This window comes from Halichoerus grypus, chromosome 7 (genome assembly GCF_964656455.1).
Source record: "Halichoerus grypus chromosome 7, mHalGry1.hap1.1, whole genome shotgun sequence".
Lineage (NCBI taxonomy): Eukaryota > Metazoa > Chordata > Mammalia > Carnivora > Phocidae > Halichoerus > Halichoerus grypus.
The window spans coordinates 31,112,930-31,140,869 of NC_135718.1; the positions used below are offsets into that span (position 1 = coordinate 31,112,930).

Genomic DNA, 27,940 nt, shown 5'->3' on the forward strand with positions numbered 1-27,940 from the left:
AAAATTAAAACACCTCTGGGTATGTTTCAGAATCTGTTCTGTCACCCTGATCTCTCTGTCGTTTACGTTATAGACTTCAGCGGTGACAGGTGAGGTTCCTATCCGGAACCGCAGAGCTTTGGACTAGAGAGTATCGGGGTACATTATAGTCCATGCAATGTCTCCACTGTGTCAGGAAACAATAAACCAAAAAGGTAGAAAAAAGGAATTGGTTTTTCTTCTTCTTTTTTGGATTATATTTAAGGTAACACAAACATGATCCAAGCCCCATATTTCTTTATATTATTTTTTTCAATAGGTTAAAAAACTCAACTATAAAAGGGTGAATGGTGAAAAATCTTTCTCCAGTCCTTGTCCCTCATCTTTTTAGTGCTAGGGAACCACTGATGTTAATTCTTTATATCTACTTCCAGAGCTTCTTTTTGCATATACAAGCAAATACAAAAGTAGAATCTTCTTGGGCGCAATACATTCTATATTGATTTTCTAAAGTGTTGTATTGTTAAAGATTCTAATTCATCAAGAGTATGCATTTCTTTTTTCTTTCTTTTTATTGTCTCAGGTTTTTTTTTAAATTACATATTATAGCCCCCTATGAATCCTCTCTGGAATCCATTGTCCCCCCTCCCTCTCAGAAGTAACCATTACCATGATTTCAACATTTATCCTTCCCAGCATGTAATGTTTTATAGGCCTTAAAACTTTATATAAACCATATCATTCCGAAAACATCAGTCTGTAACTTTTTCATTCAATGTTATGTTTTTTTATGGTTATAAAATTTATATTTTGATTATCACAGGAGTATGGAAGTAAGAGCTGTGCTTTGTAATAATGTAATGTCTGGTCCCTGGAAAGTTTAAAATCTGTCATTTTTTTTTTTTTTAAGATTTTATTTATTTATTTGACAGAGAGAGACACAGCAAGAGAGGGAACACAAGCAGGGGGAGTGGGAGAGGGAGAAGCAGGCTTCCCGCTGAGCAGGAAGCCCGATGCAGGGCTCGATCCCAGGACCCTGGGATCATGACCTGAGCTGAAGGCAGATGCTTAACGACTGAGCCACCCAGGCACCCCTAAAATCTGTCGTTTTTTATAATTAAAAAAATCAATTGATCTGATAATTGACAGGTGAACCACAATTTATTTTTTTATTTTTTTATTTTTTCAATAACCTGAAGTTATTTTTGCTTTGAAAATCTAATTGTACATATTTGGTCATAATTACCCAGATCTTTATTTTTTTTTTTTTTAATTTTTTTTAAAAGATTTTATCTATTTGACAGAGAGAGACACAGCAAGAGAGGGAACACAAGCAGGGGGTGTGGGGGAGGGAGAAGCAGGCTTCCCATGGAGCAGGGAGCCCGATGTGGGGCTCGATCCCAGGACCCTGGGATCATGACCTAAGCTGAAGGCAGACGCTTAATGACTGACCCACCCAGGTGCCCCTACCTGGATCTTTAAAAAAAAAAGTGTTAATAAGGTTTTTCTCATTTATGAAAGCCCCAGAAACCACCGTGGATAATTTGGAAGAGAAAGACATGTATAAAATAGAAAATAAAATGTCCACAATCTATACTGCTTCAGAAATAGCCACTATATGCATTTTGATGTATTTCTCTCTAGTCTTTTTTTTTCTATGTATATACAAATATTTTGTTTCAAAGCGAGGATTGTGTCATATGAAGTTTATTATCCTTCACATTACTTCATGATCATGACCTCTTTTCAGTGACTGTTCTTGGGAAATGTGACATAAATAGTTGCATCGAAATCTTCGTACAAATTCACCAGATTTTATTTAGCTGGTCCCCAAAGATCAAAGTGGTAAGGCAATGTCATATCTATGTATATTGACTAAAATCAAACCATTTTTTCTCAAAGTAAACTATTCAACTTCAAACTACATTATTTTGCCTAAGCAAATAAGTTCTCAGTAATTATGTGATATGACTTAGTGAATGCAATCTTTGATAATATCAAAGCTCTACTTTTAATACAAGGCTGAAATATTTTGCTCCCAAAAAGCATACTTCAGAGTCATAAAGTAATAGGGCACTGTTGGTTACTTGGATTAGAGTAGAAGCTACTATGGGACCTGAATGGTTTTCACACACGGTTTTGGTCTTTGTGGGTTTATGTTTAAGAGTGAAAACCAAAGGTCAATGTGCTTCCTCCCTCTAAATAATCAAGTCCATGGGTGACCTAGAAATAGAGTTCTTGTTGCTATGCTGTTGAGATGGTACTATTATGTTGTTGAGATGGCACTACGTTGATAAGAGTGGCTCCAACATGTTCTTTTTAACTGTTGCATACTGTTCCGTTGTTTGAGTAAACCACAGTTTACCTATTCTTTGTTATTCCTGCTTCCCATTGGTTTTTGGTTGTTAAAAACAATGCAATGGTTATACATTTAAAAACTAAGCCCATTGTTTCAAATGCAAAAGAGCATAATATCTATATCTTTTGAGTCCTGTGGTCTAGGAAATGTTGCTCTCCTTTATACCTCATACTTACAGGGGGTTCTTATTAAGTAGATAGATAGCTGGATGGATGGATGGATGCATGCATGGATGGGAAGATGGATGGATTCATGAATTCTTGAATCTCTTGATTCAAGATCTCTTGATTCATCAAATCTTGTACATCCATCTGTAAAATCTCCTTGCCTGTGTGGAATAACAACATATAAACTCTCAGTTTCCTTTTCTTCTAGATGTCGAAATGCTTCAGGCCAGTACATCTAATCCAATCCCTGGAGATGGTTTCTCTCGGACTACTAAGGATTCTATGATCCGCAAGTTTTTAGAAGGTAATTTGCAACTGTGAGCAGGGAAGCAAAAATAGGGAAAGAGAAGCAAATGTAAGAACATTGCCTGGTTCCATATGATGGTTGCTCCATTAAAGGAATGGGCTGCCACATACCTGGCATATGGTGTGATGATTGAAGACACTCCATCCCCGTGAGCTGCCCCATCAGCCTGTTACAGTAGGTCAGGAGTTTCTACCACTGGAGCCACTCATTTGGGTAACAAGTTGCCTCCAACAAGACCTGTTTTAAAATGGATATGCTTATTTTTATTTGACTAAAATTTATTGAGTACCCAATATGAGCAAAGCACTGCTCTGGATGTTGGGCTGGAGGACACAGAGAAAAATAAGATGTGATCAGGTGCCCTTAAGAGATGACTTTCTGGTGAATGTGGAGAGCATAGGGGACTATACACAAACATTGTTAAGTTGAGCCTTGTGTCATGGTTAAGAACACGAACTCTGATCTGTATTTAGTTCCCCCTTCAGTTAGCTGGAAAACCTTGGACAAGTTCTCAACTCCCCTGGGCCTCAGTGTCCTCAGGTGAAATGTCGTGAGAATTAAATGACTTATTGTCTAGTGGGCCTCAGAGCGGGGCTGGGCATAGAGCAAGCAATGAAGGTTTATGATTGTTGTTGTTGTTGTCGTTGTCATTATCATTGAAGATCAGAGAGGGAGGGTGTTGAATTGTGTGGGTAACTCCTTAACTCTGTCCAATCATTTATAATCATTTATAAAACAGGGGGCGGAGTCTGTTGATGAAGTAGGCATAGAAAGCAGGATGCTAAGAGTATGGGATTCAGGATGGGAGAAGTAGTTTTGACAATGAAGAGGAAAGAACAGTTCTGAGTAGTGGTAGATAAACCATAGCCTGGCTAGCTGCCTGTTTTTGAAAATAAAGTTTTATTGGAACACTTTGTATCCATTCATTTAGTATGGTCTATGGCTGCTTTCACGCTATAAAAGCAGAATTGAGAACTTGTGTGCATGGGGGCAGGCACCTTGGGAATCACTGTCACTGGTAGGGTAGCCAGCAGCTCTCCCAGGACACCTCATTTTGTTGACATCAGACAAGCCTCTCCAGAATTTCTTCATGCCCTTGTACAAGATGTTCAAAGATGAATAGGTGGGAACTTCTCCAGTAGTTGTAAACTTTCTCGAAGGCAGAGCATTAGAACTCAGAGCCCCTGGATGAGTTGGGACCCCCGGTCAGTCAGTCTTCTGGACCAGGACACAGGGAAGCCAAGAGCGGTCTCCCCACAGCTCAGAAAAGATGCAATTAAAAAACTTCCAATAAATCACTGGATTGGAAATCCCATAGGAAGAAGGACCAAGCTTTATTCATTCCTGTATCTCAAATGGGCATTTAATAAAGATACGTTGAATGCGTCGTGCTGGGGATAAGAAGGAAGTGAGAGGAGAACACCTACTATGTGTAGGCCAAGCTGGGTGCCATTCCTGTACCGTCTCATTTTGTCCTCACGGTACTCCTGTGAGTAGGGCTCAGAGGGAAATCAGGCTCAGAGAGGTTATATGATGTGCCCGAGGTCACCACAGCTCATGCGTATGAAGGGCAATAGCATACAGTCGGGTCTGCTGAGATTCTCAAAGCCAAGGGGACACTACACTCGGGTCCCAGCACAGATCACCAGGAAGGGGACAGGGAAAACCTTATGGCTGTGGGACCCCAGGGACAGAGGGGGAGCGGCGAGCTTCTGTCCTAATTCTTTCTGGTTGATGGAGGGCAGAGTGGGGGCAAAGGTTGCAAAAAAAGCAGTAGAGCATGGAGGTTGAGACAAGTTCTAGAGCCAGCTTTCCTGGATGCCAGTCTGGCTCTACGTAACTTTGGGCAAGTTATTTAATTCCCCAAGGCCCCAGTTTCTTCATTTGCAAAATGAGAATAATGATTGTAGTTATTCCACAGTGTTGTGATACAGTCAAAGGGGGTAACGTGGGTAATATACTTGGGATAGCAGTTCATACAGAGGACGTCCACAGCAAGGATTTGCTGTGGTCATTTTGATGGGGAGGATGAGGATGCTGGAGCCATTGGTGGGGAGGACTCCTGGCCACCCTTACGCTGCTGCCCGGGCACCGGGGCAGTGGTTCCAAGTGTCCTTCAGCTTTAGAGGCTATGCTCTCTTTTCTCTAGTCCCAATGGGATGAATAACTGAATCCTAGCAATAAAATTAAGATGATAGAGCCTAATGCTCACTCCCTTTTGCTGCATTGATGGGTGGCAAATTAAGGTGATATCAGTGTTTTCTCAGTTGCTTCGAGTGGGGTTCTCAGTAAATCATACAGGAAATGATATAGGGGAAGGTCTTTGCCAAAGGGCGGTACTGGACAAATAAGTTATGGTCACTCTCTCTGTTCTTATGACTGTCAATCACCCAGTTTGTTTGGTCACTACTTTCTGGCGCCTTTCTCTGTGTTTCTAGGTAACAGCATGGGAATGACCAGTTTGGAGAGGGAGCTACACCATGGTGGTCAGGAAGAAGATGTGTATCACACGGTGGATGACGATGAGGCCTTTAATGTGGACCTGGCCAACAGACCCCCTGTCCCGGTGCCCAGGCCAGAGGCCAGTGCTCCTGGCACTCACCACCTGCCTGACAATGAGCCATACATTTCTAAAGGCAAGTGTGGCAGGGAATGATGCTCAGTGGGGTGTTCGGGGCTCCTCAGCAGGAATTCCCTAGATCCTCTTAACTTCTGAACCATTGCTCAGAGACTGTCCCCTTCTGAATGGTCTCTAACCAGCCCCAGGAGATGGGGTTAGAGCTTGGGGCAGATTTTGGAGCTGGCCCATGGGCCATGATCACATTCAGTTCAGGCTTTCCTGGATGCATTCATGTGCAATATAAAGACTTACCTCTACTCCAAATGGCAAGAACCCTGGTCAATTTTTATTTCCTGAAATATTATTATTATTAATTTTTAATGGCTAACATTTATTGAAACCTACCAGGAGTACTTTATCTGGAACATGTAATTTAGTCTTTACAATAACGTATTAGGTAAGGGCTGTTATCATCCCCATTGTACAGATGAGGAAAACAGAGACTTACAGAGGTCACTATTACCAGGATTTGAACTCAGGGCATCCAACTCCAGAGTCCCGGCTTTCAGCCACTGTGCTAGGCTGTCTACCTACCTACACTGATACAAATTGGTGAGAGCTGGGTTTGACTTCTTCATAGTGGTCCCTGGGATATCAGTTAGATGCTGATGCATTTTCAGTTTTGCTGTCTTTTAGGGCTTGATTGTATTGATAGGATTCCAAATACTGTAAGAGCTAAGAATTGTCAGAACTGTGCACCTGACCCCCATCCCATTTTTAATAGCATAAGGTTGTGGAAGGTGTGACAAAAGGCAATCACAAATTGGGGAAGGTAGCCCTCAACCAGAGCCCCAGGTACAGGGTTACCAGGTACATGTGAATTTCAGACAAACAGCAAATAATTTCTTTCTCAAATATTGCATCCTTTTTTTTTTTTTTTTTTTTTCAGTTTTGGTTTTCGTTTGTTAAACCTGGCAAATCCTACACTGAGTAGGAATACAGCCAAGGGACATTATGGATAGCCAGTACTCTCCGTGCTTGTGGTTTGCCATTCCCCTGGGGAACATCTCCTTCGGCGTGTGTAGCAGACACTATTGGTGCCCTGCCCACATCCCCAGCTCTGTATATTTCTGTGCCCACTGGCTGCACCCTGCCTGTCAGGACCCGTGTTTCTTAGTCTGACCGCTTTCTCTGGCAGCCGGAGCCTCCTCTGCCCTTTTGCGAGGCAGGCTGGAAGGGTTGGGGGGTTAGCACCCCTGAGCCCCAGCAACCAGTGATGGATGGGCTGGTGGCTGAGCACCCCTGCCCTTCTGCTGGGAGAACTCCAAGCTGCGTGTTCTGCATTGCCTTCCAGAGCTCCCAGCTTGCCCACCCCAGTAACTTACTGGATACTCACCCTGTATGGCTTTATCCACTTCCCTGTCTCACCTCCATCACTACCCACATTGACTCCGTGCACCTGGATCCTTGTCCCCAGGGCTGCTTCTAAGGGAACCCAAATGAAGAAGCATGTGAATATATATTGATAATTCCTAAATGGCAGGAGGGAAGGAGAGAGCGTTAGTGTTATGGCTCACTGTGGGGAGCTAGGACAGGGGCACGGGTGATTCCTAAAGATCCCCAAAGGCCTTGGGTAGGCAACTGGGGAAGCAAAGAAAAGAGAGGCAGGAGATGACAAAAAGGGCAGTGGTCTGGAGGCCAGAGCCCCTGGGTTCATGTTCCAGCCTTTGCATTTCCCAGCCTGGGACATGAGGTCAGTCATTTCACTCTCTTTAGCTTTCCTTTCCTCATCTGTAAAATGGGTCTCATAATGATACACATATACATCAATGCATGTATCATAATAATACTTAATATACTCTGCAGAGCCTGATAGTGAGGGTCAGATGGGAGAATACATTTATAAACTGTAGAGCACCGTGCAGATTATCAGTCGTGTTAACCAGCGTGCCCAAGTACTGCTGCGCTCTTGGCATCCACCTCAAGTTTTCGCTAATGTTGAGTGCTTCTTTGTGCCAGGCACCGTTCTAAGCACTTTCCATATATTAACTCATGTAATCATCACAACAACCCAGGGAGGGAGGTACTATTATCATCATCATTCTATAGATAAGAAAACTGAGGCAGAGACAGGCCAAGCCTCTTGTCCAAGATCATGTGGCTCCTAAGTGGCCAAGGCAGGATTTGAATCCGGGGAGTATTCTCCAGAGCCCAGGGAACCTTCATCACTATGCATTCTTACCACCAAGTAAGCATCTGTCACTTCTCCGTTTTTCCTGTTAGCTTTGCTGGGTCCATTGCTCACGACTGACTTCATCTAAGTCCCTTTGGAGCTGTGCACGCATTTTATCTGCCCCACTGCTCTGAGTTTTGTCTTATGGCACCTGTTGACGTGTTGAGTGGCACTTCCTTTTATTCTCCAGCTTCGAGGTGTTCGGGTATTCCAGGGCCCAGCTCACGTCCTTGTTCACATTACCCTTTCCTTTAATGATCCACCGTGTCCTCTGGCTGGCTTTGTCTTTCTGGCGTTGAGACCTTTTCTGTTTGGACTGTCTTCATCCCCTAATCCCCTGAGCTTTGGCACCCTCATTGGCTCCTCCTGGAGTTGTGACTTACAGAACTGCATGTAGTGGTCCAAAATGTGATCCATCATTTCTGTTTTTGTATAAGATTTTGGTAGTTTTTCCAGTAAATATCTAAAATATTATAAAGCCCCTTGGAAAAAGAAATCTGATTTGGCTTTTACCTAGAATATTCTTTATCTCATAGTTTTTGCAGAAAAAAGTCAAGAGCGGCCTGGGAATTTTTATGTTTCCTCAGAGAGCATCAGGAAAGGTAAGCTCCATGGGCTCAGCTTCCTTTTGTATGACCTGAACTTTCGGGTGGTAGAAGTGTTCATGTTTCAGTGATTTGCAGGTGTAACGTCTCCTTAGCATTGAAACACAGAGAGGCCCAGGGGACCCCTTAGGTGGTGCTGTACTGATGGTAAGGGGAGAGGGGAAGAGATTGGGGCTCCCTAGAATAGTGTACGAATTGATCATACCGAGAACACGAACACACCAGAACGTGTCTGCGACAGCACACAAAACAGTGTCAATAGTGAGATTGGTGCCAACAGGATGAAAGTGGGTAGCCTGGCACCTAGGCTTTACCTAAAGATGCAGTCCTACCATGCTATTTACTTACCCTATCTACTAGCTAAACAACACTTTCGTTCAGCTTTTATTTAAGAGACATTTTGCTTGCAGTTGAGTAACATTTTTCTTCCTTTTTTTTCCTCCTCAAAAGACTTTTTGAGGAAGTATGAGGAGATAAGCACTCCTTTTTTCTTGATTAACTTCCTTGTGCTAAAGAGAGACATTCAGTGTTATCCCATCGATGATTCTTTTGAAAAGGAGACATGACACCATCTAAGCTTTGGAAGGCATCCCAAGGACTTAGGTAATAGGAGAGTGGAATTGATTGGCATATGCATTTTGTTTTCTCCCCACATCCCGTCTTCTAGCACAATTATTTTTTTTTAATTTTTTTTAAGATTTTTATTTATTTATTGAGAGAGATAGTGATAGAGAGAGAGCATGAGAGGGGGAGAGTCAGAGGGAGAAGCAGACTCCCCGCCGAGCAGGGAGCCCGATGCGGGACTCGATCCAGGGACTCCAGGATCATGACCTGAGCCGAAGGCAGTTGCTTAACCAACTGAGCCACCCAGGCGCCCCCCGTCTTCCAGCACAATTAAAGACAGCCTTGAAGAAGGCAAATCTGGGAGAAAGATTTGTGGGTGTGTATAGACAGATCTGAGTGAATGGTTGGAAGAATGACAAATGAACTTTGAAGTCATCTCTCTTTTTTCTTCTTGCTCTCTCCCTGAATCACAATGCCCATGGGGGTCCTGCTAGAGAAATTTAGAATCAGAGATAGCCCTACGTGAAATGAGCAGTAAAATGTCAGGTTGTCCTCACAAGCCCCAATGGCCCCATCACATCTGCAAGGAACTCATTCTCCACAGAACTTAGTGGAGTCACAGCCTGGAGAAAGAGAGGGGTTGCCTTCATATTTCCTGAGAATCTCCAAAACAGAGAACCATGAATTTGTCAGGTGGAGGAGAGGTTGGCAGAGGAACAACCCAAGGAGAGCCACTTGGGACCCAGCACCTAATGTGTGCCTGGTGACATTGGAGCTAGATCATGGTTCCATTGACATTCTAGTCTTTTTGGACATTTCATGCCCATGGGTCCACAGTCATGGTGCCCATGCAGCGTGGAGGCAGGGAGGACAGTAAAGGGCTGGAGTGTGTTGGGAAAAGCATCCTGCCTAGAATTTCCTGTATATTCTTTCCTGGGAGTGGATTTTAGTCTAAAGCAGTGGTTCTCAACTGGAGGTGATTTCTCATTTCCCTGCACTGCCTCCCAAAGATGCCTGCAATGTCTGGGATGTTTTTGGTTGTCATAGCTGAGGCAGGGGATGCTAGTGGGTAGAGGCCAGGGATGAGGCTACAAATCCTACAGCATACAAGATGGCCCCCCAACAACAAAGAACTCTCCAGTCCAAGATGTCAATAATGTCTAAGTGGAGAAATGCTAGTCTAATGGCTTCCCAATCATTCAGGTTTGGGGGTTCTGTTGACTTGCCCAGTGGATCCTGTTCTTACCTCCTAAAATGCTGTGGCCTTGTCTACTTTAGCGTAACAGGCTTTGAAATTATTAGCTGCTTCCCCCTCTCTGATTCAATGTCATATGCCCCCTTCTTCATTCCACACGTAATTGTTCTTTTGAGACCCGTCCTCTTAAGCTCGTGACCGACCTCGTTAACCCCACTCGTCTGCCTGCCCTCCCCAGTCAGGGAGCTGTCATCCTGAGTTTTGCCATCCTTTCCAGAGCCTCTCGTCCGACCGTGGAGGGACAGGCCCCAGTCGAGTGTATATGACCCTTTTGCTGGGATGAAAACGCCAGGCCAGCGGCAGCTGATCACGCTGCAGGAGCAGGTGAAGCTGGGCATCGTCAACGTGGATGAGGCTGTGCTCCACTTCAAAGAGTGGCAGCTCAACCAGAAGAAGCGGTCGGAGTCCTTCCGCTTCCAGCAGGTAACGGGCTCTGTCTGGTGTGTTTCAGGTCCGTTTCTCCACCGGGCAGAAGGGAGGGCGGGGTCCGCACTGTCTTGTGTGCTGCCCTAATGGAGCACCTGTGGCCAGGCCCATGACTGGTGTTCTGAGTGTCATTGCGAATCATTGCGTGTGTATGTCTGTCCCCTGTCGTCTGTACCCACACGACCCCCGGGCTGAGAGCTGGATGGCTTTGCTGGTTGTCGTGAGGCTAGAGATCAGGAACAAAGACTCACCTGTCAACCATAATTTTTCAGCTGCTGCTTCCCTCTGCATGTGGCCCTATACTTTGGCTTTCTGGCTTTTTTTCTTTTCAGAGCCCTTCTCTCTACTCGTAGTGCCAACACTCCCACAGAACTATCACACCTTTGAACTCAGAGAACTTGGACAGTTCCCAAGAAATAGGATTAAGACAACAAAACAAGTCACAGACCTAAAACCACCCAAGTCAGAGCACACTCACATGCAAACTGTATTTCTGCAGGCACGTATACAAAGGCAGAGGCAGAGGTCAGGAGAGGCTACCCCATGGCCATCCCAAGGGTGACCACTCAGGAGACTGGGATTGGAGGACAAGGCTCCTAGAGGAGACTCCTGTTTTGTTTTGTTTTTTAAAGATTTTTATTTATTTATTTGAGAGAGGTCGAGAGAGAGAACAAGAAGAGGGAGCAGCAGAGGGAGAGGGAGAAGCAGACTCCCCCGCTGAGCAGGGAGCCCGACGTAGGGCTTGATCCAAGGATCCTAAGATCATGACCTGAGCTGAAGGTAGACGCTTAACCGACTGAGCCACCCAGGCACCCAAGACTCCTGTTATTTTTGTAAGAATCTATATAACTCCATACGTGTACTCCGTGCATAATTTAAAGCAATCCAGAGAACTCAAACTTGACTTTAGGAAGCATATTCGTGGTCCAACTCCTTCATATTAAAAAGAGGAAGCTGTGCCTAGGGTGTTAGGAGACATGTCCGAGACCACTTACCCACTAAGTGGAGGGCAAGGCAGGACCAGAATGGTTGCTTTTTCTCTCCACCTCCCCATGGTGTGTCTTCTAATCTCTGTCCTCAGAAGACCTGACACACCTGCCGTTGGGGGGAGGGGCAGTGGGAGCAGCACCCACCTACTGCTGAGATTGGAGTCCTGTCTCAGAGTGGTGACGAGTGGGGAAGTAAGTCATCGAGCAGCGTTTGTCCAGCTGTGCCAGCAGTCTACTGACAATGCTCAGCGTTGAATGGACCTAATCTCTTCTGCTGCTCCCAGCGTGCATGCAAGAGAAGTACCACTGTTCCCATTTTACAGACTACTGAGGCTCGGAGAGGTAGAGAGTCAGGATTCAGAGGAGCCCTTCCTCACGCCAGAGTCTGTGCTCCCTTCGCTACACTTTCTGCCTTCTTAGTGCTCCCTGCCAGAGGGTCCCCTGCTCTGCTGGCCCGCCTCCCTCCTCCCAGGACAGCCTGGCCCTGGGCAAACAACAGTGTTCTTTCTCCTGGCCAGGTCACGTGCCCATGTTTCGCAGTCGTTAAGAGCAGGCTCTGGGGCCAGGCAGTCCGAGTTACATACTTGTTCGGTCATGTGGGGCTGAATGACCTCGGCCTCTCTCTACCTCTGTTTCCCACCTCAAATGTGAAGGGTGAACACTGGACAATGTAAACCACGTAAAGGACTCGGCATGCCCGGCACCCAGTAAGCGCATAACAAATGTTAGCGCTCCTTCTCCATCTGTATCCAAGAGGCTTCTCCTGGTCCCACGAACTTGCCCAGAACTCCTGGGTGTGGCAGACAATAGGGGCTCATATTTGACATGGCAGGCAATCCCAGCCCATGGGAGCTGACACTACTCTGTGCCCCAAGAGCCTCTTGGTATTTCTAGAGCCTCTTGGTATTTCTAGAGCATCCCCCATCCAGGGACTGGTGGGTGTGAAGACCGCTCCGCGGGCTGCCCCTTTCCTCCACGCCTCTGTCCACTTCTCTGTCTCCTTCACTTCCCCTCCCGTGAGTAGGCACCACCCAGGGTCCCTTCAGGTCCTTCTTGAGTCCGTGTCCCCTTTCCAGTCCCACCTTTGCAGCCACCAGCTGGGTGTGTCCTGCTGAGGTGTCCACGACTCACAGCATGTCCAGCAACAAACTGTACCTTGAGGCTGCTTCCCTTTCCTGGCTCCCTATTTCTGTTCACCACACTGTCACCTTCCAGACACTTCCAGAGACTTTCCATCCCTTGGGCTCTTCTCCCTCAGTCCCCCATATCCAGCCAGCTGCATGTCTTGCCTGGTCCCGCTCTGTGATTCTTCCTCTTGCATCTGCTCCTTCCTTTCCATTCCCCCAGGGCCAGCTTCTGTCACCGTCATGTGCCTGCCACATAGTGTCTAGGTGGATCTCCTTGCTGCTCACTCCTCCCGCCTCCACTCTGTCAGACCTTAAAGCTGTGCCCAGCCCACGCCTTCCAGTGTTTCCTGCTGCTTCCTGGACAAGCTCAGTCTCGGCTATAGTCACAGCCCAAACACCCCTCCCAGTCTGACCTCCGTGGCTCCTTCAGGGGACCCTTCTGGATGTCTAGACGTTAGTCCTTGGGGCATTTTCTCTCGGATTTCAGACACCTTGAGGTAGTTGTTACTGACTAAAATAGCAACAAATTTCGGCCCTCACGTGTCTATTCAACATTTGTTTAATGACTGATAGACCCGACTGCAGGCTTTCAGAAAGCTGTAAGGCCTCGTGTCTTGCCCTTTGAGAGTGCACAGTCTCTCTGAAGAGACAACACACACCCCCCCAAAGCCACGCACATGCACAAATGCACTGGGCCCGGCGGCATACTCAGCGCCAGGTGGAGCAGACGGCACAACCGGAGCAGTCTGAGAGGTTTAAGGCAGAAGGTGGACCTTGACCGAGACCTGGAACAGACTCACGGGGAGGAATCCTCCCCTTCATGGTCAGAGGAATGGCATGAAAACCCAGTCTCAGGGGCAGATAAGTGCCTGGAGCGTTTGCGGACACGTACAGGACTGGCTTGGCTAAAGGAGCCTGCAAGGAGGAAGGCAGGGGGTTATAAGGCTGGGAAGGAGCTGGGAACCAGAGGGGAGGGGAGACGCTTTGTTGTAGGAAAGGGGTCTTCTCTTCAGGCACAACTTCTAGGAGTACTTAAATTTCTCTGGGGCTGATTACAAATGCACTCAGCCTCATTTGCATGTTGGAGATGTTATTGCAATGGGATGTATCTTGCAAACAGCATAAAATCGGAAAGAAACTTTTAATGCCTGGAGGGTATATTTCTTGTATATACTTTTAAAATGAACTAAATTTTTTTCCAGGAAAATCTTAAGCGGCTAAGGGACAGCATCACCCGAAGACAGAGAGAGAAGCAAAAATCAGGAAAGCAGGCAGGTATGTAGCTTTTGGGGGTGCTGCATTGTGGGGGGCTGCTATGATCCATTGTCCCTAACTCTCCTTTCTGTTGTGGCCTGAGTGGGCAGAGTGCTTGCCTGTTACCCTGTTTACAGATCTGGGTACCCCACTGTACTGTGAGGTTCTTTTGGGCAATGGCTTTGTTTTGTTTGTTTCTTTTTTTTTTGAGAGAAAGAGAGCATGCGGGGCGTGGGAGGACAGAGAGAGAGAGGGAGAGAGAATCCTAAGCAGGCTCCACACTCAGTGCAGAGCCCTGTGCGGAGCTCCAGCCCACAACCCTGAGATCATGACCTGAGCCGAAACCAAGAGTCAGACGCTTACCCGACTGAGCCACCCAGGAGCCCCTGTCTTGTTTATTCTTTATCTCTAGTACCGGGCACATAGGACACGTCAGCAAGTGAATGAATGGATTCACCTCTGCATTTCCCATCCTTTCACTCAAAGAGCATGATAAGATTTTTTCCCCAGGCACCTGAGTCTCCCCTTGGCATTTAGGAAGACATGTTTTTTGAGCAGAGACAGGAGAAAACTCATGCACATAGTATCTGTTTCCGACTGAAGCAGAGAATGGCATCATTGGTGTCCACACCACACAGTGCTTCAGAAGCCAGGACTCAGGTGTAGCAGGGCTCTGGCCATGTGCAGTGGGGGTCCAAAGCAGGGCCATATATTCCAATTGTGTACAACCAGGCCTCTCGGCACCCCTAGCCCTGAGCAGTGATGGGCATTTGCCAACATTGCATATTTCCACCGAGAGCCTCCGGCATGGTGGTCTCTATGATTTATTTTGGCCAGCTTATACCAAGTAGAGCTGGCAATAAAAGGCTTTCAGAAGCTCTTGGATCTTGAGTAGAGCCCCATTAAATGAAGGACTAAGTTTGTGTATAACTTCTATAGTCTGTCTTCAGCTGCCATCAATAGCCTGACTTCTCATGACCCTGGCCAGGCAGGTGACACCCCAGACTTTAAAAATGACATCTTCCTTCCACAGGCCCCTTGCTCATGCCTTTTCTTTCTCACCTGTATGAAAACTCCTGGGCTGGAAGACCCAGCCCGGCAGCCCCTGCTCGGCAAGGCCTCCTGGGCCACTGCATTCCTTCCCCACTTGAGCACTTATAGGACCTACTGTCCCTTCCATTCATCCGGCACTTCTTTTTTGTGCCTCTGATTGCTATTACTTCATTCCTGTATTCAAACTATCAATTCCCAGAGGTTCTGCCTCCAAAATGCATCTTAAATCTGATTATTTCTGACTGTCTCCCCTGCCACAGCTGCAGGCAGGCCGCCATCGTCTCTTCCTGGATGAATGAGGAGCCTCTTCAGTTGTCTCCCTGTGTCCACTCTCACTTTTCTACAGTTAATCCTCCAAACTGCAGCCAATGACCTTTTAAAAATAAAAAATCAGATCATGCCAGTCCCTTGCTCAAAACCCTCTAGGGGCTCTGGTCCCACCCAGAGTGAAATCACACTCCTCATTGTGGCCTGAGAGGCCCTACGTGGTCTCACCCCTCAGCTCACCTCCACTTTCCCCTTCAACCCCGTGCTCTAGTCCCAAAGGACTCCTTTATTGTTCCTCTAACAAGTCAAGAGCAGCCCTCCCCCAGGCCTTTGTCCCCCCTCCACTTTTCCCATGTCTTCACTGACTGGCTCTTTCCTCCTTCAAAGTTTGGCTGTAAGTTCTCCTCAGAGAGGCCTTCTCCACATTCTCTCCAGAGCGATCCTTCACAACTCATTGAGCCTTTGCTCACATTGTTTTCACATATCACAGACTGGAATTATCTTATGTGCCTACTCTCATGGTTATTTTCTGGCCCATCTCCCCACCGCCACCTGCCGTAAGCTCCATGAGGGCAAGAGCTTGTCTGTTCTGTGCTCTGCTGAATCCCCAGCGTGTAGGACAGTACCTTGATTGGGCTCAAGGAATCTCTGTTGGAATAAAATGTTTGGTAACACCATTCATTCATTCCACAAACACTTAACTGAGCGCCAGGTTCTCTGCCAGACATAGAGACCCGTAAGGCATGATCTTCACCATTGGGTAATGTATGAGTTAGTCTGTTACTTGTGTAGGTCTGATTTTCCCAGCTAGAGCCTGCCCCACAATGCCTAACACAGTATTTTGCATATGGTACTAGCCTACTGAATATTAATGATTTTGACAGTTTGGGAAAAGGTGCATACAGAGGTTATAACCATGGCAGAAGGTCAGAGAGGTCATCCTAAGATGTCTGCCTGGGTGACTAGATCTTAAATGTATGCTTCCACCACCCAAGCTCACACGTGTTTGCCCTCCTGGCTGAAGGCAAAAAATCTGGTTCAAGATCTGCATAGTCATCTTAGGGTCAGACAATAGGTTCTAGGTGGGAAAAGGGACGAGGTGCCTTTTAAAACTAGAGCACATGAACCCAAAGATAGAAGCCTTGATTAAATGAAACATTTCACGCTTTGACACATAGGCAGCCTCAAAAAAGCTGTGATTTGGTGGTGCATGAGTGTTTGAAGGCCAGAGAGTTGTAGTGTTGGAGTTATGAGTGCTGGGCAGCCAGGGCTCCAGAACGGAGCCCACTGGGTGTCATCACACCTTTACCACCCAACCGGTGGAGATATTGAAGCAAGACACACACATGTGCTGAGGAGTAAAGGGTACAGGCATGGGCCCTGGGGCCATCAGGGTTGGGGTCAAGTTCCTAGCCACTGCTCACCCCTAACCATGGGCAAGATAAGTCCCCCAACTGAGCCTTGGTCCTCATCTGCGAAGGGGCACAAATAAAAGTGCCTCCCCCACTAGGGTTTCTGTGAGGATTGAACAAGTTAGGGAATAGCTGGGGTCTCGCACAGTGCCTGGCACATGGAAGCACTGTTGTACAGACCACCCACCCGTCCAGCAGCTGGTGTCCTCTCAGGCAGGGCCTCCCAGGGTGCGTGCGCTGGGCTGGGACTCGCCATCCAGGGTCCAGCCCTGGAATCCTGGGTTTTGGAACATTATACAAAGTTCAGCCAAAGCTAATCAGGCTCTGAATAAGCGATACCCACCAGTGTCTCTTCACTAGAATGGTCAAGGTCTACATTTTTTCAAAGGAACATGGTTAAATGCCCTTGCTTCCCTTCCCCTCTACTCTTCAAGAAGACCCTCTGACTAGGTTTTATGGGGAGGTGTTAAGTATTTTTACTTTTTACATTAGGGGTTTTAATTAATGTCATAACTATTAGAAGATTAAACCATATCTAATTTGACACTAAGCAAGAACAACTGGGGACCACATGCAATCCACCATAGAGAGAATGTTCTACCCATCAGCACCAAGAGTTTCCTTTCATTTTCATTTTTTTAAAAGATTTATTTGAGAGAGAGAGAGAGCACAGTAGGGAGAGGCAGAGGGAATGGGGGAGAGAGTTCCAAGCAGACTCCGTGCTCGGTGCAAAGCCCAATGCGGGGCTCGATCTCACAACCCTGAGATCAGGCCCTGAGCTGAAACCATGAGTCAGATGCCTAACTGACTGCCCCACTCAGACGCCCCTTGTTTTTGTTTTTTATTGTGGTAAAATACCCATAACATAAAATTTATCATTGGGCCTAAAAGTACAATTCAGTGGCATTAAATACATCCACAATATCAGACAACAATTAACCGTGATCCATTTCTAGAACTTTTTCTTCCCTGACAAGGATTTGAGAGCAAATGGTGGGATATGATCCCAGGGAACACAGGGGGAGTGGGGAAGTGAGAGAGGGAAAGAGAGGTGGCCAGCAAGGTGCAGTTACCACTGTGGAGACTGGAGCTTCTTGTCCCTGGAGACTCTGGGAGTCAATGGACAGCACCATGGAAGGGGCCAGGGAGCTGGGCATTTCTTCACCAGCTCCCGTGTCTGGGGGAGGCCCGCTGGGGGCGGGGGTGCTTGTCATCTAGTTACCAGAGAAAGCCTCAGGCAGTTTGGAAGTTGAACCATATACTACATGGTGAGGCCCAAGGGCATCAGATCACCTGCCAAAGAGTGGGCATCATTTATGGTTGGCTAAATATGGCATATTATTTAACTCCATAAAACTCGATTATGTATTTAGTGGCATACTAACTTGTAATGGGCTATTTCACACTAAGTAGCCTCAGTGCTGCTTATGTGTGCTTGTGGGAGTAAAGGGTAGGCACTGGGGGTGGGGTAGGGGAAAGTGGGGGAAGAGATTAGGATTGTGACAGGTTTAGGGCAACCTACTCTGCTTTGACCATTGCAGCTCCTTTAAAAAAAAATCTTTTTTCCACATTGAGCTTCTGTTTTCACCAGACGAAAGAATTCTGCTTCCCTGGGCACCTGGGTGGCTCAGTTGGTTAAGCGTCTGCCCTCGGCTCAGCTCATGATCCCAGGGTCCTGGGGTCGAGCCCTGCATCAGGCTCCCTGCTCAGTGGGGAGTCTGCTTCTCCCTCTGCCCCTCCTCCCACTTGTTCTCTCAATCTCTCTTTCTCTTTCTCAAATAAATAAATACAATCTAAAAAAAAAAAAAAAGAACTCTGCTTCCTCCCCACCCCTCCCCAAAAAAAGAAAAAAGAAAAACATTTAGAAACCATTGACACAGGGTAACATCAATCTGTAGGAAAATTAGGGTTAACAAATGGCATTTCTGCTTAAAAGACCTTTTCTAGGAACGGAGCCCATTCTAAACAGAAGGGCTGACTCTGTTTATTTAGAAATCTCATTTGCCTTAGAAAAGAAAAACGACTGTTTTTCTTTAATTTAGGTTAGAACACCAATGATAATTAAAAAGTAAGAGTCTGTTCATAATAACGTGCTAGTCTTTCTTCAGCCTTGGGGGGTTGTCTTGTTCTTGCTGGGATGGTGCAGAACGTTGATGGTATAGATCAGAGGGGCTGGCATGGCCCGTGACTTGTTGAACACCCCCAAAGAAGACAGTCCGTATTTGTGTTCTGGGTATGTCTGGGGCTCATCTGGGGCAGGACCAGGAAGAGCAGGCCGGGTGCCAGGAAGCCTGGGCTCCCATCCCTCCACTCCAGTCACTGCATCACTTTATGATCCAGGACAATCCCTTTAATCACACTGTGCCTCAGTTTCTTCCCCCATGGTTGTACCTGACTTACCAACTTCACAGGGAAGAAGTGAAGTTCAGAGGAGGTATAATGACCCATGGAGACACGCTCCGGGAAAAGTACCGTGAGATATAATGCTGATTACTATTCCTGGCATTGTTTCTTTCTTCCAAGAATATCAGGATTTGGTGGACATTTAGACTGGCTCTACTTGATTTTTTGAACTTTTTTTTTTTTTTTAAGATTTTTTATTTATTTATTTGACAGAGAGAGACACAGTGAGAGAGGGAACACAAACAGGGGGAGTGGGAGAGGGAAAAGCAGGCTTCCCAAGGAGCAGGGATCCCGACGCGGGGCTCGATCCCAGGACCCTGGAATTATGACCTGAGCCGAAGGCAGACGCTTTACGACTGAGCCACCCAGGCGCCCCTGATTTTTTGAACTTTTGACTCCCAATTTTTTTTTCCTGTGTATTTTACTTTCCTTTCTCATAGAACCGGTTGAGGGTAAAAAATTGCCACATTGAAATGCATTAAAGCAGATCGGAACCTCCCTTTAAGAGAGTGTTGTTTAAAAAAAATACTAGGTCAAAGCTGAGGAAAAAAAATAAAAGGATGACGCCTGTTTGGGCCCCGAGCCACTCTGGGCCCACACCCACGTGCAGGTGGTTCCAGGCGCTGGTGGCTGCTGCCCTGCTCCGTCGTAACGAGGCGAGCCTGAGCATGTGAGAAAGATCTGTGTCACACAGAGACCTAGAAAGCTGGTTTAATACTAGGACCAAACACTGCGCTTGGAACCCGTCTCTAGGGTGAGGCACGTGTGAGGTCCACGTAAACCACAGTCCAGCTTTGTAACATCCTCTGTATGGAGTGTTTCCCACAGGCTCCGTCTGCCCCGTCCTCGAACTTCCTCTTTCCTACTGTTGTAGTCTCCCCATTCGCCGTTCTTGGGCAGACTCCGGCTTTGGCACGCGGAGCCACCTCTGCCCCTGGACTCCCCGAAGCCCTGGCCATCCCCATCCCGCAGCAGGGGCGAGGCACCGGAGGAAGTGGTACCATGAAGATAAGAGCACACCGCCCAAAAGTACACGGAGCTCCCACCTCTCTCTCCCAGGGGCCCTGCCCCCGGGCTTGGGAACGTTCAGGGCATCACGGGAGCCCTGTCACACGAGCTCACCTGGTGTTCACACTTTCCCGGGGGAAGAAGTGGGGTATGGGCCTCCACAGATATTTTGTTCTGCTCAGTCTAGAACCCAGGGAGTGGAAATCTAGGGAGGACTAAAGACCAACTCCTAGGCAGGGCTAAGGCAGTCAAGAGACCAGTTTAATGCTGTGCAGAGCGAAGGAATAATCTCTCAGCTCCAAAGCCACTGGTCAGCCTTGCAAGTCTCGAAATCTTTTATGAGGCTGATGGACCTCCTTTCATCAGCTCTCTGGGCCGTTGCTGTCGTTGCAGACCACGCACCAAGCACCCATCATTTGTTAAGGGATTCAGAGGCCGTATGAGTAGTGGTTAGGAACCTGGACTCTGGAGCCTGGGTTCAAATCCCAGCTGTCCCACTTACCAGCCATGTGTTCCTTCACTTCTCTGCAACTAGTTTCTGTTGGGAATGATGATAATAGTATTTATTTCCTGGGGGTTGGGAAGCTCCCAGAACTCTGCTTGGTGCACAAGATAACCAGTTATTAGGATCAACAGCTCTCACGAGTCCCCCTCCGGTAGGGAAGTCATCCATGTTGCACAGCTGGGGGGTGGCAGAGCTGCAGGCCCCAGACCTTTCCCTGATCGTGGGCTCTCTGCCTGATGTGGAAGCATTTGTTGGCCTTTCTCACGTGCCTCTGACCTCTCCTCTGCACACAGCGCTGGCCACACAGGAGTCTGTGGAGTTTCAGTGTTGAATTGGGCAGGGCTCCCTCCCCCTTCCCACGCCCTGTCCCTCCCTGCCCTTCCGTGCCAGACACCCTCCAGGTTCAGGCCTGGCAGGCAGGTGGAGAGGGAGCCGAGCAGTTTGGCGGGTCGCAGTCAGGTGCCTTGAAGCTTATCTCTGTTTCTTCTAATTCTAGACTTGGAGATCACCGTCCCGATTCGGCACTCACAGCACCTGCCCGGGAAAGTGGAGTTTGGAGTCTATGAGAGCGGCCCCAGGAAAAGCGTGTTCCCCCCAAGGACGGAGCTCAGGCGAGGAGACTGGAAGACAGATAGTACCTCCAGCACAGCAAGTGAGCAGCGCGGGGGGCTTGCCTTCATGTCTGCATTCCCGCTGGTGCCCCTGGGCTTTGGGACCAGTCTCTGCTGTAAGCCCAGCAGATTTGGGGGGCTCACAAACCCAGCAGGTCCAACTGGGATCTAAGTGGGGGTGTAAGAGATGGGGGACATTTAGCCTGTGCAGTTTATCTTTTTTCAGAGGGCCAAAGATCCTTTATATCAATATCCCCTGAAGCCAGGTTGTGTAATAATTTATGACACCGTTCCTTTTATAACTAGAAAAGCCTAGTAATAACACTAGTTAACATTTATTGAGCATTTACTATATGCTAAGCCTGTTCTATAGATTCTCTGATTTAATTCTCACGATAACTCTATGGGATAGGCGCCATCACCTGTATTTACTGAGGAGGAAACTGGAGTCTTAGTGCCTTGCCCTGGGTTAAACAGCTAATAAGTGGTGGTGTCAGGATTTGAACTCGGGCAGCCTGGATCCAGGGCCCAGATTCTCAACCACTATCCTTTCCGCTTCTTCAGCTGTGGTAAGGGGAAGGAAAAGGCCAAAGTCAGAAACATTAGAGAACAATGGACTTACATTTGAGAATTCCAACTTTATGGACGAGTTGAGGATCCAGTTAGGAAATGGGGGAGACATTTTGGTTGAAAGCTTGATGGAGTCTGACTGCAATAGACAACATCTGCTGATGGACACGCAGGAGGTGGGGGCTTTGTTTCTGTATCCAGGGCGGGGCTAGTGGACCTCAGACGCACCTGCTTCACCAGCAGAATAGATCTAGTTTCCCTTCTTTCATACAGTTTAGTGTTATCAAAACAGCGAGGAGAGCAATGAAAAAGTAGGAGACTCAGGACTGAATTTCAGGACTCGTGGCTCCTTAAATGTCAGGCAGAGAACCTCCAAATGGATATGAGGACAGGAAAGTCATCTAAACCCAGGGGTTCTTAATCTTTTCTGCATCACAGACCATTTGAGAATCTGATCTATGCTCTGGATGTGCTTCCCAGAGAAATGCGTGGGCTTGTGTACATACATATACACATAGGGTTGCCTGTCTGTGGACTTAGGTCAAGAACCCCGGCACTAGTCTCCCTTCTTACTTTATAGATTGGGTATTTATAATCCAGAGCAGGAAAGAGTTTTGTGCAAGGTCACACAGCCAGTGAAGCCAAGGTGGGAGCAGGCCCAGATCTTCTCTCAGATTCATGTTCCTGCCACTCGCTATTACTGGTTGAAACAGACCCAGAGCCTATCACGTCACCACAGGGGATGTGGGCAGAGGAGAGAACTTCTCCTTCCATAATGGGGGTGGTAATGTGTATCCAAAACCCTCTTGAGGCAATTTAGAGAATTCTGGCAAGTTCAGAAATGGGAGAGCTTTTCCCAGTGATCCCCAGTGGCTGAGAAAGCACAAGGCAGGTGGCCCGTCTCTCAGATGTGTGGTGGAGGAGAGATGTGGTATAGATCTCAGGGTGAGGGCAGGGCATTCCGGGGCAGGGAGGAGGGGAAATTTAACAAGACAAATGGGAAGTACTCATTTCAGGTTCAGATTAATTTAAGTGATTTTATGTGTATGTTTTACTTTGAGGTGAAAAGAGAATGAAAAGCATAAACTATGCTTCTTACTTTGTGCAATGGTTTATTGCCCAGGGACAGCTAGCTCATCTGGTCAGAAAATGTTATTAAGTGTCAGACCAGTGGATTTTACTCTACTCTGTGGCTGTTGCCTGCATCCAGTCTCTGCTATACAGTTTCGGTTTTCTATTGCTGTGTAACAAACCACCCCAAAACACAGTGGCTTGAAACAACCATTTATTTATACCTGATTCTGCACTTGGGCAAGACTCAGTGGAGATGGTTCATCTCCGCACCATGTGGGTCAGTTGGGGTCACTCCTGCGCATGTCCTCAGCTGTAAGCTCAGCATGGGCGGGACCATCCTAGATGGTCTGTCATCCTTCGGGCCTCTCTGCATATGGCCTCTAAGTCAGTAGCCTGAACTTCTTATATGGTAACAAAATCCAGAAAGGGAACATTCCAGGAGGATAGACCCCAATGTGCAAGTGCTTATCATGCTTTACCTTGCATCACACTCACTGTTGTCATATTGAAGAGCAAGCCACATAGCTATGCCTGGAAGGAGGGATGGAAGGGACTATTCAGAGCCATGGGTCCTGGGAGGTGAAGGTCTGGGGGTCACTGATGGATCTTGGGGTTGATGAAGTGATGGTAGCTGCTGCCATCAATCAGATGCTTCGTCTTGCAGGCCCCGTGCCAAGCATGTGTCCATGTGACCTAACCCATTCCGTGCAACAATGCTGGGAGTTCTAGATCAGGAAACGGACATTGAGAGGTTGGGCCCTGGGTCACAGGCCAAGTAGGCAGATTCACATCCAGATCTTGCTGTGCACTTAACCATCGGCACATACTGCCTTCCAAATAGGTATAGTCCCCAGGGCAGGGAGACAGAGTGGAGCTGGCCCAGCCCTGATCTACCAACTGCCCTTTACCCGCCAGGGTCACACCCTGAAGATGGCACTATTTGTATTATGGCACAGCTGTCATCTCTTGGGAACCACAGAAAAACAGATGCAGGTTAAATCTGGTCTAACTAAGATTTTAGTTAAGAATATTAATGTTGTGTTTAACGGAACACACGTTTTATTACAGAAAGACTTTTAACCTTTTCGTAGATTGTCGGGTCCATGTTTCTTAAGGGTCATATTATATTTGGTCACTTTTTTCCCCCTCATTCATTTATCCACCAAATATTTGAAGATTGCTCTGTGTGTTCTGAGCAAGACTGTACACTGGAGATACAAAGATGAAAAAGAAATGGAGCCTGTCTTCAGGGGGCTTGTAATGGAGTAGAGAAAATATAAAACTAGCATGAGTTAGATGCTTGTCTGATCTTCCTTCCTGGTGACAGAGGCCTGGAAGAGGTGGGCACTGGCCTCCTGCCCCTGGTGAGAGGGAAGGTGATGGGGGCCAGAGGCTCCTACCAGGGGATGGGCGTAAGCAAGTCAGCCTGGGGAGGGAGAGGGTCAGGGCAGATGAACCAGGGAGCCAAGGCTCAAAGCCAAACTCTGGGGGTTAAAGATCTAGGAACGCCCAGGGAAGGCACAATGGGAGCTGGTGAGTGTGAGTTTCTAGGGCCCTGGAGCGAGTGCCTGGACAGCTTTTTGCTCTCTCCCAGCGGATAACCTTCGGAAGGAGGCTGGTTCAGCGAGGGGGTGGGATGAAGAATGGTGAATGACAGAGACTTGGCTCTACAGGACTGGGAGCCCATGGGCTGGACGGGTTACTTCCTCTGGGGGAGTCTGGAAAGGTTTCCATAGCATTTGTCCTGAGCATTGGAGCCTGAGGTTTTTGCCTTGTGGGTAGGGGTGGGATGGGGACATTCTGGCCAAGTGGACATTGTTATGTATGGGTAACTGAATACAAAGGAAAAGGGTCATGTGCTCCTTAAAAAACACTCTGAATCCCCTGGCTTATTAAGTATTTTGATATATTATTTTAAATGTAAAAATCTATCCCCAAGAAATAATCCAAAATTATAATCTTAAATTGCTCTATTTCAGCTCTGAATTAATTAGGTCAAAGTTGGTAGCATAATAAAGTTGAAATTAAGACTACTTATAAACTAATATGATGAGAAGCTGTTTTAAGAGGAAATTCAGTAAACCTAAGATCTGGCAATACTGCTAGTGGCGACAGTGGTAAATTAAAGTCAGTTTTTTTGGCCTTAGTTGACCGACTGTTCTTTTTTTTGCTCCTGGATCATCACATATTTGAGCTCGTTCTAATTCTGTGCTGTCCAGTATGGTAGCCGCTAGCCACGTGTGGCTATTTAAAATGAAGTTAATTAAAACTGAATAAAATCTAAATTTAGTTCCTTAGTTCCTGGTATGCACTAGCTACCGTATTGGATAGTACACAATAGAACATTTCCAGAAAGTTCTATTGGATAGTGCTGTTCTAGTAAGATAGGTAGGTGATACATTCCCAATTCAAATGCCTTGAGCACCTAAACTCACACAATCATAGTTCCTACTGTGAGCATAAATTACGCTTTGGAGTTTGTGTTTTGTATTTTGTCTGTATCAAACTGGCCCCTTATTGGGGCGCCTGGGTGGCTCAGCCGGTTAAGCGTCTGCCTTCGGCTCGGGTCATGATCCCAGGGTCCTGGGATCGAGTCCCGCATCGGGCTCCCTGCTCATCAGGAAGCCTGCTTCTCCCTCTCCCACTCCCAGTGTTCCCTCTCTCACTGTCTCTCTCTCTGTCGAATAAATAAATAAAATCTTAAAAAAAAAAAACAACAAAACTGGCCCCTTATTGGAAGGTATATATATATGTGTGTGTGTGTGCGTGTGTGTGTGTGTGTGAGATTACATGCTTGCTATAATTTCTAAATAAGTAAAAAACTTCAACAAGATGTTTGCAGATTTTAGAAATACCACTGAATGAGTAAGAAATAGAGCATCTCTGCTTCCTTGTCTGTCAAACCAGAGCACTAATATCAGATAGGATTTTCATAGGGATTAAGTGCTGTCATGTTTTTAAAGCATGTAATGTGTGGTAAGCCCTCAGTAAACGGTGGCTATAAAGCAAAAAAAAAAAAAAAAGTAATAAAAAGGTGAACCATTTCATTTTATGCTGAAAGAAAAACCAAACACTAATAAAATGGTATAAGATGGCAGCATTTTGAATATCCCATATTCACAGCTTATGTTTTGTTTCTATCAGTAAAAATAAGTAAGTGCTAGAGTCCTGCATTTTATTTTAGCCTGAGAGAATCCACAGTCCAGCTAATTTTGTTTGTACCCTTCAGGCAGTACGAGTAACCGATCCAGCACCCGGAGCCTCCTCAGTGTGAGCAGCGGGATGGAGGGGGACAATGAGGTGAGGGCTGGGGACCCCACCCCTGTTTTTCTTGTCCGAGGGGTCATTCCACTGCAGGATATAGAAATCCAGGTGAAAGAAGCCAGACAAGAAAGGTGACATAATATAGGATTCCATTTATGTGAACTATCCAGAATAGGTAGCATCAGAGAGACAGAATACCGATTTGGTGGTTCCCAGAGGCTGGGGGGAGGGGGAAACGGGGAGTACTGTGTTTCCTTTTGGGATGATGAAATGTTTTGGGACTAGATAGAGGTGGTGGTTGTACAATATTGTGAAAGTACTAAATGCCACTGAATTGTTCACTTTAAAATGGTTAATTTTATGTTATGTGAATTTTACCTCAATAAAAAGGGAGGGAGGGAGGAAGGAAGGAAGGAAAGGAGGGAAGGGAAAAAGGAGGGAGGGAGGGAGGGAGAAATAGAAATTCGCTCTGACTGGTTAAGCCAAAAGGGCATCTGTGAGAAGGAGCGGGATGACTATCAGGGAATCTGGGGGTTGAGATCACATTTTGGGGCCTGGATCAGGAGCAGTGAGAAATGGCAGAGCCAAGGCCCCTGCTCCGTGTATCCCCAGGGCGACATGCTCTTTCGTCTCTTCTTCCCTGGGCATATCTGCTTTCTTCTCTCTCTATACGCTGGCCTTTTCCGCTCCTCCACGTGTATGGTGGCAAAGAGGCCCCCGAGAGCCACAAGGCCTCTGAGGAGAGGGGGAGCTGCTGCCATAGGCTGAAGCCCAATTTGGGTCAGGGTGTCTATTCTGATCCAGTGACCAGTTGCTGGGACGAGCAGGAGGGGTCACTGCCAACCCAGGAGACTCCCTGAGATCGGGTCCTCGGGGTGGGTGGGCCACCCCTCCAGTGAGCAGCTTCTACTAATTACCCCACGACGGAGAACCACTCACGGTTCTGCTGTCCCAAAAAGGGACTTTGGTTTAAAAATAAAATTTCTCCAGCTCTATCTGGTTATACCGAGCAGGCTTCCCACCCTTTAATGTGCATAAGAATTACCTAGGATCTTGTTAATATGCGGGTTCTGATCAAACAGGTCTGAGGAGGAGCTTGAGAGCCAGCATTTCTCACAAGCTCTCAGGTGATGCTGATTTGATGGCCCACAGAGGGCACTCTGAGTAACAAGGACCATTAATGATAATTTGGGCTTCATTGTCTCCTCAGTGACTGTAGGCGTCAGTGGAAAGCGGACCTGGTGTCGCTGGGTTTATTCTCAATTTGTGAATAACCTTAGCCAAAGCCTGAGGGGGACTGAGAGGCTTTGGGATAATGGTGTCCAGTTATGCTTGTTGTTTAATGTAACTTCCCCTTTTCTTTCTCATCTTTTTTGCTGCAGGATAATGAAGTCCCTGAGGTTACCAGAAGTCGTAGCCCAGGCCCCCCACAAGTGGAAGGAACCCCCACTGTGCCCCTTGAGAGGCCCCCCAGGGTACCTCCAAGAGCTGCCTCACAGAGGTAACATTGATGCTGATAAGAAATGTTTTCCTCACTCTGTGAATTCCAGTCGGGGGAGAGTAAGATTTGGGGACATCTAAGATGACCTAAGAATGAGTGCAGAGCTAACTAAAATACCTACTTTTAATGCATTTCAGTATGGACTTTTCATTAATTTGATTCTTTAAATAGCAAGTGCAATATTTCCTCAAAGAAGTACTTTGGTAAACATCAACTTTTTGAGATATTTGTATGTTTGCTTAGAATTCAGCTCCCTAATAACTAATTCCCTTGGCTGTATTGTGGGGACAGTGCTTTTTGGGGACCAGGAGGTAAGAAGGAATTGGAGATGAAAATAAAGGGAGAAGTGGACAGACACCTAGCGCACAATCAGCTTCTCTTTCCAGAAAACCAGAAGAAAAGCACACTGGGTCTTGGACTAGATTAAGACTTGTTCTGTGTGGCAAA

At 46.9% G+C, this 27,940-nt stretch overlaps 1 protein-coding gene across 3 annotated transcripts in view; it reads left to right on the forward strand.

Annotated features, from left to right (window-relative positions):
- PIK3AP1 (phosphoinositide-3-kinase adaptor protein 1) overlaps positions 1 to 27,940 on the forward strand; it is a 113,480-nt gene that overhangs the window by 76,900 nt on the left and 8,640 nt on the right. For 2 of the 3 annotated variants that reach the window (XM_036111614.2, XM_036111613.2), the window contains exons 9-16: positions 2,714 to 2,809; positions 5,251 to 5,448; positions 8,142 to 8,207; positions 10,247 to 10,452; positions 13,774 to 13,846; positions 20,970 to 21,125; positions 25,958 to 26,028; positions 27,375 to 27,493. In XM_036111614.2, coding sequence (XP_035967507.2) covers positions 2,714 to 2,809; positions 5,251 to 5,448; positions 8,142 to 8,207; positions 10,247 to 10,452; positions 13,774 to 13,846; positions 20,970 to 21,125; positions 25,958 to 26,028; positions 27,375 to 27,493 — 985 coding nt within the window. The remainder of the gene's footprint in view (positions 1 to 2,713; positions 2,810 to 5,250; positions 5,449 to 8,141; positions 8,208 to 10,246; positions 10,453 to 13,773; positions 13,847 to 20,969; positions 21,126 to 25,957; positions 26,029 to 27,374; positions 27,494 to 27,940) is intronic. The other variant, XM_078077309.1, reaches the window with a different exon arrangement.